The following is a 21,764-nucleotide window of genomic DNA, read 5'->3' on the forward strand; positions in this document are numbered from 1 at the left end:
GTGAAAATAAGCATTATGACATCAGAAGTACAAGTGCAGTCTTCAGAACCAAACTTCCCGAGCGCAAATCTTGCCACTCCTGCTTACCAGCTGTCCACTCTACTCAGTCCCTGTGAGCCTCAGTTTCCTCATCTGTAAAGGGAGATCATAATAGTACTTCCCTCATAAGGTTGAGAGGATTCATGAATAAATACATGTCAGTCACTTAGAATGACATGCACATGGTAGGAAGTCAATAACTGTGTGCTTTTGTTATGAAGAGCAATTTCTTCTATGACTGATTTCAATAACAAAGAAGAACAAACACTCAAATCTGATGCTAGAGGAACTGTACAGCAGTTGGCCTGTTCTCTTGGGGAAGGGTGGAGGAGAGAAACCAATAGAAGCAATTTCAGTCTTGCAAGTTGTTAAAGAGCTAAAGGTCCTTGGGGAAGAAGTTAGACCATCTCCATACCCTGCTCATCATGAACTCTGAGAGGAGGGTGGCTACATCCTCCTGCATCTTCACTCAGGTTTGAACCAGGACCAGGGACAGACTAAAAGCCTCCAGAAGGGCCAGCTTTTAGAAGACAATGGGGAAGACTGCCTCCTGAGACAGACGGGCTTCTCCAGACAAACTCTAAGAAAAATGCAAAAATGGCTAGGTAGTGAGCTCATTGGCCTTGGAAACTCTCCCCTGAAAAAGCAGAGTGCAAGAAAGAACTAGGGCAAGATTCTATGGTAGGTTAGGAAAAGAAATGCAAGTTAGCATGACAGGATCTTCCCGGTTTAAAAAGCCCCAGCTGTTGTTGTGATGAAGGTCATATGATCCATTTCACAAACCACAGGTGCAGCAGAGGGGTCACCTAGCTTATGGTGGAAGTGCCAACTATAAAATAGCATTTCCACAGCCCAAGCTGGTGGCAAGAGATAGCATCCTGCTGAGCTCTGCCATCTGCTCTTTCAGGTCCACCTCCACCTTTTTTCCCCCCTGCAAGCATAAGAATAGACAGATTTCCTGAGAAACAGAGAAAGAGGAAAGAAAACAAAAGCCAGCAGGTTGGCTGATGTGGGCTGAGGAACAAATGGTAGAAGTCAGATTTCTGCTCAGGGTATTGCCAAGGAGAGTTCAAACTTAGTGCGACAGTCTATTTGGTGGGGACTTCGACTTTTTTTTTTTTTTTTTTTGAGACGGAGTCTTGCTCTGCCGCCCAGGCTGGAGTGCAGTGGCCAGCTCTCAGCTCACTGCAAGCTCCGCCTCCCGGGTTCACGCCATTCTCCTGTCTCAGCCTCCCGAGTAGCTGGGACTACAGGCGCCCGCCTCGTCGCCCGGCTAGTTTTTTGTATTTTTTAGTAGAGACGGGGTTTCACCATATTAGCCAGGATGGTCTCGATCTCCTGACCTCGTGATCCACCCGTCTCGGCCTCCCAAAGTGCTGGGATTACAGGCTTGAGCCACCGCGCCCGGCCGACCTTTTTTTTTTTTTTGAGACAGAACCTCACTCTGTCGCCAGGCTGGAGTGCGGTGGCGCAATCTCAGCTCACTGCAACCTCCACTTAATGGGTTCAAGCGATTCTCCTGCCTCAGCCTCCCGAGTAGCCGGGATTACAGGCACACACGACCACATCCAGCTAATTTTTTTGTATTTTTAGTAGAGACGGGGTTTCACTATGTTGGCCAGGATGGTCTTGATCTCCTGACCTCAGGTGATCCTCCCGCCTCGGCCTCCCAAAGTGCTGGGATTACAGGCATGAGCCACTGCACTTGGCCTTCTACTTTTAAGAAATATCTAGGCTCAGGAAAACAAGACATATTCATTTCTTACTGAACACCAGGTATCAGTCTCATTATAAAATGGCAGCATAAGTTGTGCATGGTAGCACGTATCTGTAGGCTCAACTACTCAGGAGGCTGAGGCAGGAAGATCACTTGAGCCCAAGAGCTCAAAGCCAGCTTGGGCAACATAGCAAGACCCCAACTCAAAAAAAAAAAAAAGAAAAGAAGAGAAATGGCGACATGGCTATTTATGCTAATTCATGGTGGGCTTCACTCTGTGCCAGGCATTGTGTCAGAGACTCCCCGCATTGACTCTTCGTAACAATCCTGTGGGGATAGGTACTGTTATTATCCCCATTACCTCCTCACCTGAGTTTGGAGAGATTAAGTAGCTTCCTCAAGGTCACAGGACCTTACAGAGCCTGCTCACACCAACATGACCCAGAAGTTCTGCTTTGGAGGGCTGGTTCCCTGTACTAATGACTGTGTAGATTTAGGGAGCTCGCAGCTAGTGATGCCAATACCCATTCAGCAGCATTCTCCTTAGATCTCACGTGCCCCACCTTTCCATTGTTGTTCCATTGACATAGCATGACCATGAGCCCATGTAGACCCCATAACTGGAAATCTTGACCCTGTTAGGAGTCAAACTTCTACTCTCTGGAAGCCTCCCGGATATTGACAACACTGAACAAAGATGTCAGAAAGTCCCAGTACTCAGTAGAGGCACAGAGGAGGGGTGTGTGGGGCGGGGGGCTGCCCCTCCATCCAGCCTCTGGTGGAGCTGCAGTGCAGTATTCCTTTCCTCCGTCCTCTCCGCCTTGTTCCTGCAGGCCCTTCCCCACATGCTGTCTGCTCAGATCCCACCATCGCTTCCGTATTGACTCACACATCAGCCACCTACTTCAGTTGCCCTTTTACTCTTGGCTTCTGTATTTTGGCCTTTGTATTACTCAGCTATTGCCAAAATAGCGTTGTATAACAAACTACCTCAAACTCAGTGGCCTACAACAACGAACAGCTATTTTGCACACTCACGAGTCTGGAGGTCGGCTAACATCAATCTACTTCAGGCTAGACCTGGTCAGCTGAGCCTCGCTTCAGACTGCAGCTCAGATCCAGGTTCGCTCCCTGGGGTTGATCTCATTCCCTAGGGATCAGCAGCAGCTCCCCAAGGCCTGTTCTTCTCATGTCAAATGGCATAGCACACGAGGGGTGAGTGAAAACGCATCATGTCTCTTGAGGCCTGTGTCTGAAATTGTTGCACTATCACTTTCGCTCATATTCTCTTGGCCAAAGCAGGTCACATGGGAAAACCCAAAATCAGTGAGGTGAACACACAGACTCCATCTGCACACGTGGGAGATAATGCAAAGTCACGTGGCACAGAGAGTGGCTGTGTTGTTCTAACACAGGGAGGCTGTGATGAGTGGAGAACAATTATTGAGTCCTGTGAATTTCATCCATCCTCAACATTCCTCCAAGACATCCATGAGGTCAGGAGGCCGTTGGTTCTTGTTACTTTGCAAGTGGAGGGAAAACACCTTCCTTTTCAGTCTTCTGCAACTCCAGAGAGGAACTTGTGGTCCACGTTTATGACGACTGGACTGCTCGCTGGTTCATGGTGGGGCTTTGGAGGGAGACAGGACCAGCTGCAGGACTGGCCATTTCCTCCAAACCAAATGTTGTCATGATTTGCAGGTTCTGGAGTGAGAAGTGGACATGTTCTCCCACCACACTTTAATCTTGTGAAATTTCCATTCTGCTCTTTCATTTTCCAGAAATACTCTAATACAGATGTGCCTTTCTCTCAAATGAAAAAGACCTTTAAAAGCCCCAGATGTTCCTTATTCAGCTAAACAGGATTTAGGAGATTATTCAGCTAAAACAGATTTAGGAGAAGGGGTAATGGCAGGAAAGAAGCAGAACTGCATACTTAACACTTTTTTTTTTTCCAAACTGACGCTGTTTTGGGTACAAAACCTACCAATTTAGGAAGAAATCTTTCAGAGGAGATGAAGAAGAAAAATTCAGAAATCATCACTGGTAGAAGCAGCATCCTCCAAACATAGCGTCCATTTGTTCTGAGAGATCGTGTTCACAGCACCACTGGGCTCTTAACCGAATCCACTTAAGTAGAAGGAATCCACTTATTACTGTGACGGGCAAGAGGAGTTAACTGTGAAGCTGGCAGCTCCTCCTGCTCACACTGGAGACTGCGGTCTGACATGGAAACATTAGCTGCATCACATTTTCTCACAGTGATGACAGGAAATGAGAAAAATCCCTGTGCACAGTCTTCAAGGCACCGTAGCTGGCTGGGGACCATCATCACACGGCTTAACATACACTTATGCCAAATAAAGAGAAACAGGAGGCACATGATGTCAGGTGCTCAGGGTCACAGCCAGTGACTCATGACCACATATAACGTATCTGGAATAGTCAGACTGATGGAGGCAGAAAGTAGAATGGTGGGTGCCAGGGGCCACGGGGAGGGGAATGGGGACTTCATGTTTAATGGGTACAGAGCTTCAGTCGAGGTGATGAAAAAGTTCTGGAGATGGATAGCAGTGATGGCTGGCTACACAACAATGTGAGTGTACTCAATGCCACTGAATTGTACACTTAAAATGGTTAAAATGGGGCCGGGTGTGGTGGTTCATGCCTGTAATCCCAGCTACTCGGGAGGCTTAGGCAGGGAGAAGTGCTTGAACCCAGGAGGCGGAGGTTGTAGTGAGCCGAGATCGCGCCACTGCACTCCAGCCTGGGTGACAGAGCGAGACTGTCTCAAAAACAAAAACAACAACAACAAAAAATCGTTAAAATGGCAAATACCGTGTTATGTATATTTTACAACTACATAAACAAATAACATTTCTGAAAGTCCATGACCCCCAGAAAATGCATCCAGCAGTTCACCTGTGCACTTTTCTGCACACATGTTATTCTTCAATGACAAGTTTTAATATGATAGAGAAATGAATATAAAAACGAGAGCTAGAAATAAGTGCTATGAGACCAGGCACAGTGGCTCATGCCTGTAATCCCAACACTTTGGGAGGCCGAGGCAGGCGGATCCCTTGAGGCCTGGAGTTCAAGACCAGGCTGGACAACATGGCAAAACCCCATCTCTACTAAAAATACAAAAATTAGCCAGGTGTGGTGGTAGGCGCCTGTAATCCCACTTGCTCAGGAGGCTGAGGTACAAGAATCGCTTGAACCCAGGAGGCGGAGGCTACAGTGAGCCAAGATCACACCACTGCACTCCAGCCTGGGTGACAGACTAAGAACCTGTCTCAAAAAAAAAAAAAGAAAGAAAAAGAAAAGGAAGAAGTGCTATGAAGAAAATGAAATAGTGTAAGGGCATGGAGAATAAAGAAAAGAGAGGCAGGACTCAAGGCACAGTGCTCAGAAGGCTGTTATGAATTTAATTCTCTCTTCTAAGAACACCAGGAAGCAATTTTATACTTTTTTTTTTTTTTTTTGTAGAGAGATTAGATTAAAATTCAAGCACTTAGTATAGTCTGTATAGTAGTTACAGCTCAATATATTTATCTATTATGTCAAAGAGGACAATGGTAACACAGTCAGGGTTACATTTATGTTAAATAGAGGCCTTATCATTTATCATTAAATTTTCATTTCAGCAAAATTCAAGAGCTCTTTCTTTCAGTATTTTATTTGTTCTATTATATTATCTTTTTTCACCTGGTCACAACATTTTGCATGAAAAGCAAATGTGATAAATACATCTTTGTTGAAAGCCAAGTGAAAAGCATCTGTATATATGTATATGTGCATACACGTATGTATTAGTCAGTTTTCACACTGCTGATAAAGACATACCCGAAAGCCAGGTGTGGTGGCTCACGCCTATAATCCCAGCACTTTGGGAGGCTGAGGAGGGCAGATTACAAGGTCAGGAGATTGAGACCATTCTGGCTAACATGGTGAAACTCCGTCTCTATTAAAAATACAAAAAAACAAATCGCTGGGCATGGTGGCGGGCACCTATAGTCCCAGCTACTTGGGAGGCTGAGGCAGGAGAATCACTTAAACCTGGGAGGTGGAGGTTGCTGTGAGCCGAGATCATGCCACTGCCCTCCAGCCTGGGTGACAGAGTGAGAGTCCGCCTTAAAAAAATGGACTCAAAGTTCCATATGGCTGGGAGACTTCACAATCATGGCAGAAGGCAGAAGGCACATCTTGCATGGTGGCAGAGAAGAGAGAATGAGAGCTAAGCAAAAGCGGTTTCCCCTTATAAAACCACCAGATCTCATGAGACTTATTCACTACCACAAGAACAGTATGGGGGAAACCACCTCCATGATCTCCCACCAGGTCCCTCCCACAACATGTGGGAATTATGGGAGCTACAGTTCAAGGTGAGATTTGGGTGGGGACACAGCCAAACCATATCACATATATGGGTATATACATAATATACATACATATGTGTGTATACACACACACACTCTTTATGTGAAAGAATGCAATTTTCCTTAAAATATAATTTAGGCAATTTTTCTAAAAGTCCGTGACCATATACTGCTGGATTTTGGCTTTGATTTACGGCTGAGTCAGAATAAGCCAGGTCTTAACTCTGGAGACTAGAGAGGTAAGGAAAAGGTTTGGGGTGAGACCCCAGGAATGCCAGCCTCAAACCGCATTTCAGGGAAAGAAAATTCTCATGACTGACCCTACTCTCCCTTTATCTTTCCTCGCTTCTCCTCTGCCTTCTACTATCTTCTATCCCAACTGCCAGAATCTGGACTCTCTTTCTGAGTGAATACTCCCTAAGGAAAAGAGAATGTCAGGTATCTTTCAGATATCAATATTTCTGTGAGACTGCTCCAAGGGAATTAATTACTGACTTTATTTCACCATCTGGCAAGTGCCATCTTATACTTTCAACTGATCATTCCCCACAGTCCCCAGCTTGGGCAAGGGTAACATCATCGTCCTCAGACCTGAAAACCAGAGTTAAATAATTTGTCCATCCTCTATCTGCCTGTCATTTAGGATAAGGGTGAGTGAGTTCCCACTTCCGTGAGCACTGTTTTAACTCCCCGAGGCCCCTGGCTGCTCCTTCGGCTTTTATGGCTGCTTAAAGATGAAGGAAGAGATGCTATCAGCTAAGGACCCTTCCTAATCCTGGGTGATATAGCCTAGGTAATGTCTGCTTACCTACAGTGCAAGACAGCACACTGGCCACCCAAACGTTCACCAGAACCTGGCCGATGGGTGCAAGGAGCTTGGAACAAGAAGGAAAGGGGGTAACTCAAGATGTTAGTTTCATGGGTCACCTTTCTCAAGGAAGAGAGAAGCTTCTGGATCTGGATGGGCTTTTCAATTCCAACTTCCATAAAACACATGTACTCCTTTCTTTAAGGAAAACTCAACTTGTCTTCGGCCTTAGGGCTGTTTGGCCATCTCTCCAAAGAGCCTTCCCTTATGCCCTAAGCCAGGGCTGGATTCTGTGCTCCACCATCCCTGATCACTGTTGATGTCTGCATGCTCATCTGTCGGTGTCCCCCACACTCCAGTGACTGAGAGCTTCCTGAGGGCAAGGGCTCTATCAGCCTTGGCTAGAGCATAGTAGCCATTCCATAAACATTTGTGGAACTGAATTGAATTCACATGCTCTCTTTATTACATCCAGCAGATAAAGTATACCTCCTTTTACTGTCATCATTAAGGCATTTTCCAGAGATATTTCCAAAGAATTAAAGTTGCCCCTCCTAGGACTCAAAGCTTGTTTGTTATTGAGTTTCTAAATGCTTTGAATAATTCCTTGACTTGTTAATATAAAGTAGCCTTTCTTTCATGCCCTGGGATAAATTCATTGGCTTGTGAGTTTGGCTGCTATCATAGAGATTTAAAGCATCTTAAACAGAAGAGTTTATTTCTTTCACATGTAATAATGCAGGAATAGATAGTCCAAGGCATCCGTGGTAACTCCACGGGGTCGGAACCCAAACTCTTTCCAACCTCCTGCTCTGCCACCCCTGGGTGTTACCTTTCTTAGCACTCTGACCCCTAAGACCAGATTCCAACTCGTAAAAAAGGAGAGGCAGAAGGGCAGAGCTTACATGACCTGGCACATCTCACTTCTGCTCCTAGTCCAGGGACCAACAATGTATCCACATGGCCACATCCAGCAGCAAGACAGACTCAGCATCTGTGGTCTGTGCAAAAGCTGTTGTATATCTAAAAGAGAGAAGGAAACATTGAGCATGGCGGTTAATAGCACGGACTCTGGCCCCAGGCTGCCTGGGTTCAGATTCCTGCTCTACCATTTACTGTCTATATGATGTCCAGCAAGTCACTTCCCTTCTCTCACTTTCTTCATCTGTAAAATGGGAATTAGAACTTACCTCATTGGATTGTTGTGAGGATTAAATAAGTTATTACATATAAAGCATGTTACCTGGTACATAGTAAGTACCCAATAAAGGGTAGCTACTATTAATAATATAAAGGAAGTTACTGATTCCAAGGGCCCTGAGTGAGTGTGGGCAAGATCCTCCTTTGAATTGAGCTTCTCAGACTTTATGGCAGCACTTCTTGCTGCTCAGAGGCCTTTTTTGCTCACTCCCATGCTCTGGGCTGTGTCCCAGATGGCTTAAAGCCACTGGAAGCTGGTGGGTCAGAGAAATGGAGTGCCATCGTAAATTGGAATCAACTTGAATTTGATGTTTTATCTCACTCATATCCTGCATGCATTTTTAATAGCATCTCAAAGACAATGGAGTAAATTGACAGCAAATGAAAATTGCATTAATGTTAGGATTCTTAATTCTGTGTTTACATTTCCATTCTCCAGACATCCTTGCAGACAGAGGGCCCATTTCAAGAAGACATAATGGAATTCTCTGTTCTAATTTATTAAACACTTTTCATGGAAAGGCTTCCTACCACAGGTTTCTAGACCAAAGACAGAACAACTATCTCCTTCCCTAATAGCTCAAATGAAAGATGGAAGTCAGATACTCTGGTAAATGAGCCAATTTGACTCCCAAGAGCCACAGACATCATATAACACCTGACTTCGTAGCATGTCTTCTGAAAGATAATGTTATTCTGCAAACAAAAATCCCGCATTTGGCAAGGGATCTGTCTAAATATCTTTAATATCTTTATGAAAGGAAAGGATTTGGTGATAAACTTACCTGTAGAATAAACAAGCAAAATAAAAACTAAGCAAAGAGAAATGAAACAAAAACAAAATAATGTACCTTGACAGCAGAGCCTCATGGACATTTACTAAGATGTGGAGTCTCTGTCTCAGTGTGGTGCTCATCTTTGTAGCTGAAATTATGTTTAATCAGGGAAAGCCACAGTCTAAAATTTCCTTCTCTTATTTCTTCCAAAGACATGGAGAACATTGTTTCCTGTTATTCTTTGTCTCTCTTTTTATATTTTATTTATTTAATTTTGAATGGGAAGTTCATTTATACAGCTTGCAAAATCAAAAACCATAAAAAGGCATACAGGGAAAGCCTCTCTGCCACCCCACACCCCCGGCCAAGCCCCACCTCCACCCCCATCTCAGTTAAAACCACTGTTATTTCTTTTTCCTTTTTTTTTTTTTGAGATAGAGTTTCACTCTTGTCACCCAGGCTGGAGGGCAGTGGCATGATCTCGGCTCACGGCAACCTCCATCTCCCAGGTTCAAGCCAGTCTCCTGCCTCAGTTTCCCGAGTAGCTGGAATTACAGTTACGCACCACCATGCCCGGCTAATTTTTGTATTTTTAGTAGAGACGGGTTTGCCATGCTGGCAAAGCTGGTTTTGAAGTCCTGACCTCAGGTGATCCCCCTGCCTCAGCCTCCCAAAGTGCTGGGATTATAGGCGTGAGCCATTGCGCCCAGCAACCACCATTATTTCTTATGTGTCCCTTCCAGAGCTACACAAGCAAATATGAGTAGGTGTTTGGTTTTTTTTCTTTTTTTTGCATTCCTTTACATGCAGTAGTAGCATACAATCACACTATTCTGCATGTTTTTCTTTTCAAGCTTGGAGATCTTTTCATAGCATTACATACAGACCTTCTTTATTCCAGATTTTCTGGAGGAAGGAAAAAACACTACACAAGACCCCTGGCCTTGGTTAATTCTGATGAAAAAATTGATTCTTAATTGTGAGGCCTCCAGGAAAGCTGCCCAGACACTTTGCCACATGAGCTTTATTGGCTAGTCAAACGCACTGCTTAGCTAATAGGGCTGGGATTATAGACGTGTTCTTTGTGCATCTCAACCCCTCTTTTCTTCTTCCTTCCCCTTCATAGTACCAAAGCATCTCAGGTCCATCACTGGAAGGCGGTCTTCTAAACAACACAAACCCAGCATTCACAACTACACTTTAAAAAAGCTGCTTAGCCAGGCGTGGTGGCTGACACCTATAATCTCAACTCTGTGGAAGGCTGAGATGGGTAGATCACTTGAGGTCAGGAATTGAAGACCAGCCTGGGCAACATGACAAAACTCGTCTCTACAAAAAATACAAAAATTAGGCGGGCATGGTGGCTTGCACCAGTAGTCCCAGCTACTCAGGGGGCTGAGGCAGGAGGATCGCTTGAGCCCAGGTGGTAGAGGTTGCAGTGAGCCTAGATTGCCCTATTGCTGTCCAGCCTGGGTGATGGGAGTGAAACTCTGTTTCAAAAATAAAATAAAATTAAGGCTGGATGCAGTGACTCATGCCTGTAATCCTAGCACTTTGAGAGGCCCAGGTGGGTGGATCACCTGAGGTCAGGAGTTCGAAACCAGCCTGGCCAACAGGGTGAAACCCCATCTGTACTAAAAATACAAAAATTAGCTGGGCATGGTGGTGCGTACCTGCAATCCCAGCTATTCAGGAGGCCGAGGCAGGAGAATCGCTGGAACCCGGGAGGCGGAGGCTGCAGTGAGCCAAGATCGAGCCACTGCACTCTAGTCTGGACAACAAAGCGAGACTCCATCTCAAAGTAAAATTAAATTAAGTTAAATTAAAAATTAAAAAATAGATGTTTACCTGTCCTATAATTCCATAAAAATTGAATCATTAAGTACATATTCTTGGCCAGACAAGGTGGCTTATGCCTACAGTCCCAGCACTTTGGGAGGCCAAGGAGGCAAGATTGCTTGAGTCCAGGATTTGGAGGCCTGCCTAGGCAACATAGCAAGACTCTGCCTTCACAGAAAATTTAAAAATTAGCCTGGTGTGGTGGTGCTCACCTGTAATCCCAGCTACTCCAGAGGCTGGGGCAGGAGGATTGCTCAAGCCCAGAGTTTGAGGCTGCAGTGAACCACAATAGTGCCACTGCCCTCTCACCTGGGCAACCAAGCGAGAGCCCATCTCTAAAATAATAATCATAAAGATAAAAATTAGATTTTTAAAAATAGATGTTTGGGCCAGGCTCAGTGGCTAACGCCTATAATCCCAGCACTTTGTGAGGCAAACGAGTGGATTGCTTTAGCCTAGGAGTTTGAGACCAGCCTGGACAACACGACAAAACCCCATCTCTACAAAAAATACAAAAATTAGCCAGGCATTGGTGGTGCACACCTGTAGTCCCAGCTACTTGGGAGACTGAGGTGGGATAATCGTGCAAACCCAGGAGGTGGAAGTTGCAGTGAGCCGAGATCACACCACTGCACTCCAGCCTGGGCAACAGAGCAAGACCGTGTCTCAGAAAAAAAAAAAAAAAAAAAAGATGTCTGCCTGTTCTATAACTTCTACAACTTCATAAAAATGAAATCAGTAAGTATGTACTCTTTCGTGTAAGGCTTCTTTCACTGAGCGTCTTTTTAGATTCATGTATATTGTGTGTATATCACTGGTTTGTTCTCATATTGCTGAGTTGTAGTTCATTGTATGAATATATCACAATTTGTTTATCCATTCCTCTGCTGATGGACACCTGGACTGTTTCAAGTTCTTGGTTATTACAAATAAAGTTGCTATGAACGTCCACGTACAAGTCTTTTTGAAGACAGTTGTTTTCATTTCCTTTGGTGAAATACTTAGAAGAGGAATTGCTAGGTCATGGGTGATATTATTCTTGATATGGTTAGGTTTAGTGCCACCATTTTGCTATTCGTTTTCTGTTTGTTCTACATGTTTCTTGTTACTCTGTTCCTCCATTTCTAAGTGTGTGTGTGTGTGTGTGTGTTTTTAGTTTACTAAATAACTTTTGTAATTCAGTTTTAACTTATCTATTAATTTTTCTTTTCTTTTTTTTTTTTTGAGACGGAGTCTCGCTCTGTCGCCCAGGCTGGAGTGCAGTGGCGGGATCTCAGCTTACTGCAAGCTCCGCCTCCCGGGTTCCCGCCATTCTCCTGCCTCAGCCTCCCGAGTGGCTGGGACTACAGGCGCCCGCCACCTCGCCCAGCTAGTTTTTTGTATTTTTTAGTAGAGACGGGGTTTCACTGTGCTAGCCAGGATGGTCTCGATCTCCTGATCTCGTGATCCGCCAGTCTCGGCCTCCCAAAGTGCTGGGATTACAGGCTTGAGCCACCGCGCCCGGCTTGAGTAATGTTTTCAAGGTCCATCCCCATTGTAGCACATATCAGGATTTCATTTCTTTCTATGATTGACTAGTATTCCATTGTATGCACATACCACTTTTCATCTATCCATTCATCCACTGATGGAGATTTGGATTGTTTCCCCCACAATGAATAGTGCTGCTCATTGCGTGATTTTTTAGTGGTTGCTGTAAAGCAGAAATTTTCAAATGTTTAGTTTCAGGTTGCACTCCTAAAAGGTATTGAAAACGCCCAAAAAGCTTCTCTGTGGGTAATATCTATTAGAAATTAAACAGGGAGGCCAGGCGCGGTGGCTCACGCCTATAATCCCAGCACTTTGGGAGGCTGAGGCAGGCAGATCACTTGAGGTCAGGAGTTTGAGACCAGCCTAACCAACGGCGAAACCTCGTCTCTACTAAAAATACAAAAACTAGTCAGGCACGGTGGCGGGCACCTGTAGTCCCAGCTATTCAGGAGGCTGAGGCATGAGAATTGATTGAACCCAGGAGGCAGAGGTTGCAGTGAGCTGAGATCGCACCACTGCATTCCAGCCTGGGTGACAGAGCGAGACTCTGTCTCAAAAAAAGAAAATTTAAAATTAAACTGGAAATCTTAAAAATATTCATATTTAATTAAAATAATAAATCCATTACATGTTAACATAAATAACATGTTTCATTAAAAATAATATACTTTCTCCCCAAAATAGGAGAGTGACACTGTTTTACATTTTTGTAAATGTCTTCAATTTCTGGCTTCATGAAAGATGAATTCTTTTTTTTTTTTTTTGAGATGGAGTCTCACTCCCGTCATGCAGGCTGGAGTGCAATGGCGCTCTTGGCTCACTGCAACCTCCACCTCCCGGATTCAAGTGATTCTCCTTCCTCAGCCTCCCAAGTAGCTGGGATTACAGGCATGCACCACCACGCCTGGCTAATTTTTGTATTTTTAGTAGAGACGGGGTTTCACCATGTTGGCCACGCTGGTCTCCAACTCCTGACCTCAAGTGATCCACTTCAGCCTCCCAAAGTGCTGGGATTACAGGCACGAGCCACCGCACCTGGCCATGAAAGATGAATTCTAATATCTGTTCTGTAATCTGTTGTAGATACGTTGTTTTGGTTGACTTATATGAAGAAAATCCAGCCTCACACAGACACATAGCTGAAAATGGGAAGACCTCGAAGAAGTCCTAAATGGGTTTTGGGGAGCCCCAAGGTTCTTGTACCACACTCTGAAAACCACCGCTCAAAGGATTACAAAATACGTCTTTCACTTTTCAGAGTCTACCTAGAGTTAATATTATACCACTTCATGTAAAATGTAGTCACTTGCAACTGTATGGTTCAACTTACCATTCCCATTTTGTATGTTGTAGTCATATTACATGTCCTGAAGGACAGGAGCAATTAACAGGACTAACAATTGCAATTTTTTGTTTGTTTGTTTGTTTCCCTCTGTTGCCCAGGCTGGAGTGCAGTGATGCGATCTCAACCCACTGCAGCCTCGACCTCCCAGGCACAAGCAATCCTCCCACCTTAGCCTCCCGAATAGCTGGGGCTACAGGGCACATGCCACCATGCCTGGCTAATTTTTGTGTTTTTTGTAGAAATGGGGTTTTGCCATGTTACCAGCCTGGTCTCAAACTCCTACGCTCAGGAGAGCCACCCACCTCAGCTTCCCAAAGTGCTGGGATTACAGGCATGAACAACCACACTCGGCCAAATTCTTTTGCTTTAAACAGTTAAATATGTATTTTTTAATTGAGGAAAAAATAGCATTTTATATTTATCTACATACAACTTAACATTTCGAGCACTCTTCATTTCTTCCTAAAGAGTCAACTTCCCATCTAGCCATGTTTCCCTTTAGCCTGGAGAATTCTCTTATGGTGCAATCTGCTGGTGATAAACTCTCTTAGTTTTTATCTGAAAATTTTATTCTGTCTTCTTTAACGATATTTTTGCTGGAAATAGAATTTTGTGTTTATGAGTTTTTTCTTTCAGTGCTTTAAAGAAGCCTTACCACTGTCTTTTGGACTCCTCTTTCTGATGTAAAGTCAGCTTAAAGATAAAATTTTCTCTCGCCAAACTAGTGACTACCTCTTTAACATAATATTTACATCTTACACACTAGCAGTCTCTTTTCTCTTTCCTCCATCTAAAAAAAAAAAAAAAAAAAAAAAAAAGCTTCCAAAGGCAGGAGGGAGAAGTCACATATCACATACATCATTATGTTTTTAAAAGTGTGTTTTAAGGTTTGAAACAGGATACTAAGGCTATTAGAAGAAATGAGCCCCAAGATGGGTAGTGTTTACAACTCAAATACTGAACAAGTTCAGAACTTTAACCATTTCCCTGCAAGTACTCCTCTTCATGCCTGCCTGACCCCCATCACACTCAGATGGCAGGACCGAAGCCTGATTATGCCCGACTATCTGCCTGCTCTGAACCTGCAAAGAGTAGCTGGGCATGGATGGAGAAAAGCCCACTGTGCTAATCAGTCTCAGTTTAAATCGAGGACCTCAAATCTTAAATGAGCAGCCAACAGTGTCAGCTAATCCCTAGCAAATCACCTTCTCTCTTTCAAGACACCAGTTTCATCTCTACACCTCACTGCATCTTCACTAAGGAAATAGGTGCATGAGAATGAGTACTCCCTTGCTTGCTCCTCAGTCCTGCTGCAACTGACCTACTGGAATTAGTATCCTCCATCTCCTTCTCTTTTTTTTTTTTTCCAGACAGAGTCTTGCTCTGTTGCTCATGCTAGAGTGCAACGGTGCAATCTTGGCTCACTGCAACCTCCGCCTGCCGGGTTCAAGCAATTCTCCTGCCTCAGCCTCCCAAGTAGCTGGGATTACAGGCACCCACCACCGCACCTGGCTAATTTTTGTATTTTTAGTAGAAATTTTAGTAGAAATGGGGCTTTGCCATATTGGTCAGGCTGGTTTTGAACTCCTGACATCAGGTAATCTGCCAGCCTCGGTCTCCCAAAGTGCTGGAATTACATCCTTCTCTTATTATAATGGAACAGGTGTCCCTGCACATGGCAATGGCCTATCCCTCTATTTTGTACTGAATTTTGTCTTTTCAAATACTTTAAAACTTTGTTCCTGCAATAATCCTTTCATTTTCTTGCTTTATCAGCTTCTTCTCTTTACCAAATCACTTCTATCTGCATACAAATAAGCCAAATGTTGCTGTTCTTAAAAATAAATAAACAAGCCATGCACAGTGACTCAAGCCTGTAATCCCAGCACTTTGGGAGGCTGAGGCGGGATTACAGGATCACCTGAGGTCAGGAGTTCAAGACCAGCCTAGCCACCCCATCTCTACTAAAAACACAAAAATTAGCTGAGTGTGGTGGTAGGCACCTGTAATCCGACTTACTCTGGAGGCTGAGGCAGGAGAATAACTTGAACCTGGGAGGCAGAGGTTGCAGTGAGCCGAAATCATGCCACTGCACTCTAGCCTGGACTTTCATATCAAACACTGAATGACCTCTCCATGTAGATGTCCAATTTGAAACTTAACATGACCAAAGCAGACTTATACAAATAAATAAACATACTCCCTAGAGCCCACAGTCCCATCCAGCCTCTACTGTTTGTTTGGCTCTTTCCTGAAAAATTCCTCCAGAGTTGCCTATGCTTCCTGTCTCCACCTTCTTGTCTCCCCTCCTCTCCCACTCCAGTTGGGCTTTCCTTCCCATCATCCCGCTGAAACTGCTCCCATCTTGCCTGATCCATTGGTTAGGTCTCCGATCTTTTTCTGCTTAACCCTGCACAGCACCTGGCACACTGGCCACTCCCTTCTTCTTGAACACGGTCATCTGGAGGCCTTGGTGCAACCACACTCTTTCCAGTTTTCCTCCTGACCCTGACTGCCCTCTCAGCCTCTCCTACAGGCATCTCCTGCTCCAGCTCCCCAGGAAGCACCCAAGATCTCACCTTCCTCTCTTTTTCTCCATCCTGATCTTCCACTAGATGATCTCATCTCATCCAGGACCAATGTGCTAGTAACCCCCCAAATCTACAGCTGCAGCTAGATCTTGCCTCTGCACTCTGGACTTTCATATCGAACACTGAATGACCTCTCTGTGTAGATGTCTAATTTCAAGCTTAACATGACCAGAGCAGACTTTTTATTTCCCTTCCACAGACCCGCTCGTTCTCCAGCTTTCCTGTCTCAGTGAATGGCACCATCACCCACCCTGTTATTCGGGTCATAAACTTAGAAATGAATCTTCTACTCCTTTCTCTGCATCCCATCCATTGGCAAATATAGCCCTACCTTCACATGCAGCCTGAATCTAACCATTTCTCATCTTCACAGCTGCAATCCTATCCATCATCTCTCTCCTAGACAATGTCAGCAACATCCTTATAGGCATTGCTGCTTCTGCAATGACCCCCATAGTCAACTCTCCCTCAGTGGAAGGATCTTTCAAAGGCATAAATCAGATCATGTCGCTCTCCTGCTTAAAAACTTCTAACGAACCATTTTATCTGTAAATATATATTCCTCCTGTCTCCGTCCTCTGTAAAAATCTGGAAACAATGACTGACCCAGTAGCAATAAGTATCCCTAGCACCTAGATTATAGTGTTGAATTTCCTTCTCACATTAAAAGTAGCTGGGACTTTTGTAAATGGCTGATTCCAGGTCTAGGGCAAAAAATGACAAAATGAGCCAGAAATATCTTGCCATAACAGAAAGCAAGGAATCTATCAAAGATTACTAGAGTCATGTCAAAGGAACTCAGAAGCCAAATCAAAAAAGTTCCCACTAACCAAAGATGGGACACTTTTAGCTTTAATGGACACAGCACTGTAATTGCAATGGATTGAAACCATCAAATAGGCCAAAATCCATGAGTTCACAATGATGCTGAAAATATAATAATAGCTCACTTTTGGAGAGTGATAGGAACAAATTCATTATCTTGAACACTGATAATCAAAGGGGGAAAAATCAAGCATGTAGCCTTTTCTACATTAACTATACCACTGGTTAACAAATAATTGATTAGGGGACGCATCTCTTCATAAAAAGACTCCGATTAATAAATGAAAAAGAGATGATAGAATTAACATATCACCACGTTGCACCTTCCAGTGAGTTAACAGATATAGGCATTATGTTATCAGGGCCTGCTAAGATCACAGAAATACAGACAACCAAACATTGATGCACCCTCTAGTGAAGGAGCATCTATGGTCTTGCCAAAGGGATTCAAAATTGTGTCTAATCAAATCTCTACATCCAGGTGCTAATTTGCATGAAATAGAGAAGACAGAGGAACAAGTTGAATGTGAGTTGAATGTCGAATATGCAGTCAGCAAAAACTTAGACTGTGGGAAACCACAGATCAAATCTCCCTAGCTATGCAATAGATATACTGTAAGGAAAAGGATGGAGATGGAACCTATCGATAAAAAGATGTAAAATATCAAGTCGATATGCTTTTTTAAAACACGTGCAAGCCTATAACGTCTAAGGATGTACATTTGAGTGATAAACTGTAAAGAAATGCAATGCAGGCCGAACTCGGTGGCTCACACCTGTAATCCCAGCACTTTGGGAAGCCGAGGTGGGCGGATCACCTGAGATCAGGAGTTCAAGACCAGCCTGGCCAACATGGTGAAACCCCGACTCTACTAAAAATACAAAAATTAGCCAAGCATGGTGGTGGGTGCCAGTAATCTCAGCTACTCGGGAGGCTGAGGTAGGAGAATTGCTTGAACCTGGGAGGCAGAGGTTGCAGTGAGCCAAGATCTCACCGTTGCACTCCAGCCTGGGCAACAAGAATGAAACTCCATTTCAAAACAAACAAAAAAAAATTCAGTGATTACTATGAAAGTCAGGGTAATGGTCACCTTTGGGAGAAGGAAGATGGTTGGGGGCAGGGCAGAATCCATGGAGGGGCCGTGGGGTGGCTGCAAAGTTCTATTTCAAGACCTGGGTGGTGGATACAAAGATGTCTGCCTTTGAATCAACAACATTGAAACAAGTCAACATTTGTTTTGGTTGATTTTCTGCATCTATGTTTTATGGTGTGATTTTTTAAAAATCTCTATTATAGTGTCTGGCAAACTTTTTATAAAAAGGGCCACATGTTAAATATTTTAGGCTTTCCAGGCCAAGAGGCAAAATCGAAGTTGTTATGTAGGTATTTCTATAACCATTTAAAATGTTTACCTTGGAGGCCGAGGCGTGAGGAACACTTGACACCAGGAGTTAAAAACTGGCCTGGGCAACATAGCGAAACCCCATCTCTTTCAAAAATAATAAAAATAAAATAAAATAAAAATAAATAAAATGTAACTACAGTATTTTTTTTAATGCATAAGGATAAACCTCTAGAATTGAGACCCTCAAGGGTTCACCAATACTTGAATTCCTGATCCGGGGGCTCCAACAGCCACTGGTGTGCCCTGATGACTTTGCCAGATTCCCATGGTAACCGCTCCCCTTCCACCCTGGTCCACATTAACCTCCATGTCTCCAAGCCACAGGCAGACGCAGTCACCACCCTCACTTCCCTAAGAAGCTGGGGGAGGGATGGGGGCAAGTGTTCTTGCGCACGATGAGCTCCCAGCTACACCCACCAACTCTGGGTGAGCACCCCTCCTAGGAGAAAGGGAGAACCTAAAGGCACCTAAGTCTTAGGCCCCAGGACCAGACAAAAGAACGTTTCCTAAAGCCTGTGTCCAGACTCCCCTCACGAATCCTTTACTACATCCTTGTCACTCAAGGTATGGTCTAGTAGACTAGCAGCAGCAGCAGCAGCATCGGGGAGCCTGCTAGAAATGCAGAATTTCACCCACTCCAGACCTACCAGATCATAGTCTGCATATTTAATAAGATAGCAGGAGATCCATATGCATATTAATGTTTGACAAGTGTTGGTTGCTTTCACAATCCAGATAAGCCAATGCCATAAATAAACACATCAAACCAGAAACACCTCTCGTAGGTTGACTTTTTAACCTAGACGCTAAAAGACTGCTTTTATGATTTATAAGAGGAAATTTCCAAAGTTGAGTTCCCCATGCTCAGTAAGAGTGAAAATTCCCTCCTATCTTCTCTGACCATCAATCCAGGACAGAATGTCTCACCGATCTTGGGGTCTTGCTCTCAAAGCCAATGGGGAAATCAGAAAGGACACTTTATACTCCTAGAATAAGAGTGTTACATCTTTTAAACAAGTGAAAGGGAGAGCACAAAGAATGGCTGGATGCCTTGAACGTACCAAGATAAGTAGGTCAAATGGCGACATAAGGGAAAATCCCAACTCCAGGGAAGATAAAACACCACTGTCTTAAACAATGAAAGGAGCACCCCAAACGTTGCTCACAAAACCCAGCTGAGTAACTCCCAAAAAGCAGACCCCATTTGCATGTTAAACCTCAAAATGAAATTCCCACAAATACTGAGACAGTGGATCAGTACCCTTCAGAGAAGTTCCCAGGGTTGGTAACTTCCCTGTCTGATGAGTTTTCTCCACCTCCATCTATCTTGGGAAGCTGCAGGCCTTCAGTTTAACTTCCTCATCAGATGACAGTTGCAAACCAGAACAGACACATCCCAATCCTAGATGAACCACTTTGCTTCACTGGGAAATATTAAAAAGAACCTAATGATTCACCAAAGAGCACCACATTTAAAGAAAAGAAAATTATCATTTTTAGTGGCAAAGACAAAATAAGTTGAGAGAAAAACCTACTTCAAACAGAAAACAACTAAAAACATTTTTTTAAAAATCCAAGGTACATGCTACAACACAGATGAGCCTTGAAAACATTATTTTATGTGAAAGAAGCCAGTTACAAAGAACTACATATTATATGATTCCATTTACATGAAATGTCCAGAATATACAAGTCTGTAGAGACAGAAGGTAGATTAGTGCCAAGGGCTAGGAGGGATAAGATGATTGGGGGTTAATGGCTAAAGGATTTGGGGTTTCATTTGGAAGTAATGAAAATGTTCTAAAAGGGATTGTGGTGATGGTTGAGCAATTCTATGTAAATATACTAAAAGGCATTGAACTGTATACTTTATTTAAATGGGTGAATTGTATAGTATGTAAATTATATTTCAATAAAGCTGTTTTAAAAAATTATATGGCTCCATACTTGATCCATGTTTGGAGTTTCTAATATAACACAATGACTTTCTGGGCAAAATCTGAAAAAAAACAGTTGATGTCAGTACTGAGTAGAGGCCCCACCAGGTTGGTAGGGCAAAACACTCCCATCTCAGTTTAGGAAATAATTTCACAGTCTTGTCTAAAGATCATCAATCTCAGCTGGGCGCGGTGGCTCATGCCTGTATTCCCAGCACTTCGGGAGGCCGAGGCAGGCAGATCGCCTGAGGTCGGGAGTTCAAGACCAGCCTGACCAACATGGAGAAACCCCATCTCTACTAAAAATACAAAATTAGCCAGGCATGGTGGCGCATGCCTGTAATCCCAGCTACTCAGGAGGCTAAGGCAGGAGAATTGCTTGAACCCAGGAGGCGGAGGTTGCTGTGAGCCAAGATTGCGCTATTATATTCCAGCCTGGGCAACAAGAGCGAAACTCCATCTAAAAAACAAAACAAAACAAAAATCATCAATCTCGCAGAAATCCCCAGCTGATTTTAGCTTCCTGTTCCAGAAACACTGGAAAAACCAAAATAGGCCAAACACACTTTCAAAACAATACCTTTAATCTATGTGGGCAAAGGGAGAAAAAGGGGATCATGGAATAGGAGTTATAGGTGCTGTCAGAATACAAAGTTGAGAATTTACTATCACTATAGAAATTCAAGTCCAATGTAGATTCCCCAAAGAAACTATGTATCCAAAGACCCCAAATAACTTAACACACACAGAATGGTGGCTAAAACAGATCACCTGGATGGTTAAGGCCTTCTCCATTATTACACTGACCTCAGCACTGGAACTTCTATTGAGTTTTAGCTTGGCAGATTCTCTTCTCTCTTCCCAATCTGTTTAATTTTCCAAGCCAAGGGCATCATGAGAAACCCCATGAGCACCCTGATTGCATCCACAAGGGCCTGTTGGCTTCAGGGTCACAGCTGCTACTATGGAAAGACAGAAGGGAGAGGTAGGACAGGTATATCTCTTACCTTAAACGAAAACACACAAAACCTCAGTGCATTAGAAGGCTTAGAGAGTGAAATCTCTGCAGCTATCAGCCCACAGCTTCCTCCTGCCTTGACGACCTGGATTCTCCCTGATCCCCAGGCAAATGACAAGACCAAATGTTAGGCAATTAATAATATAGCAGATGCTGTTTGGTTTCTGTGTTCTCCTATAGACTCCTGCTTCAAGGGCAAAATGGCGGTGTCTGATGCCAAGGTCTAAGGGAACTGGCAAATGCCTAGAACGTTGCCTAGCACATACTAGGTCTTCAAAAACTATTTGTTGAATACCTCTTGAATGAATGCTGATACTCCTCTGTCACTCTCTGCCTTCTTCCCTCAGCCTG

The 21,764-nt window shown here is 43.8% G+C and overlaps 1 protein-coding gene across 1 annotated transcript in view; it reads right to left on the reverse strand.

Moving 5' to 3' along the window:
• SPATS1 (spermatogenesis associated serine rich 1) overlaps nucleotides 1–2,981 on the reverse strand; it is a 43,090-nt gene extending 40,109 nt beyond the window's left edge. The window contains exon 1 of the mRNA XM_026455489.1: nucleotides 2,795–2,981. Coding sequence (XP_026311274.1) covers nucleotides 2,795–2,816 — 22 coding nt within the window. The 5' untranslated portion in view covers nucleotides 2,817–2,981. The remainder of the gene's footprint in view (nucleotides 1–2,794) is intronic.
• Between the last annotated feature and the right edge of the window lie 18,783 nt (nucleotides 2,982–21,764).

This window comes from Piliocolobus tephrosceles, chromosome 5, assembly GCF_002776525.5.
Source record: "Piliocolobus tephrosceles isolate RC106 chromosome 5, ASM277652v3, whole genome shotgun sequence".
NCBI lineage: Eukaryota > Metazoa > Chordata > Mammalia > Primates > Cercopithecidae > Piliocolobus > Piliocolobus tephrosceles.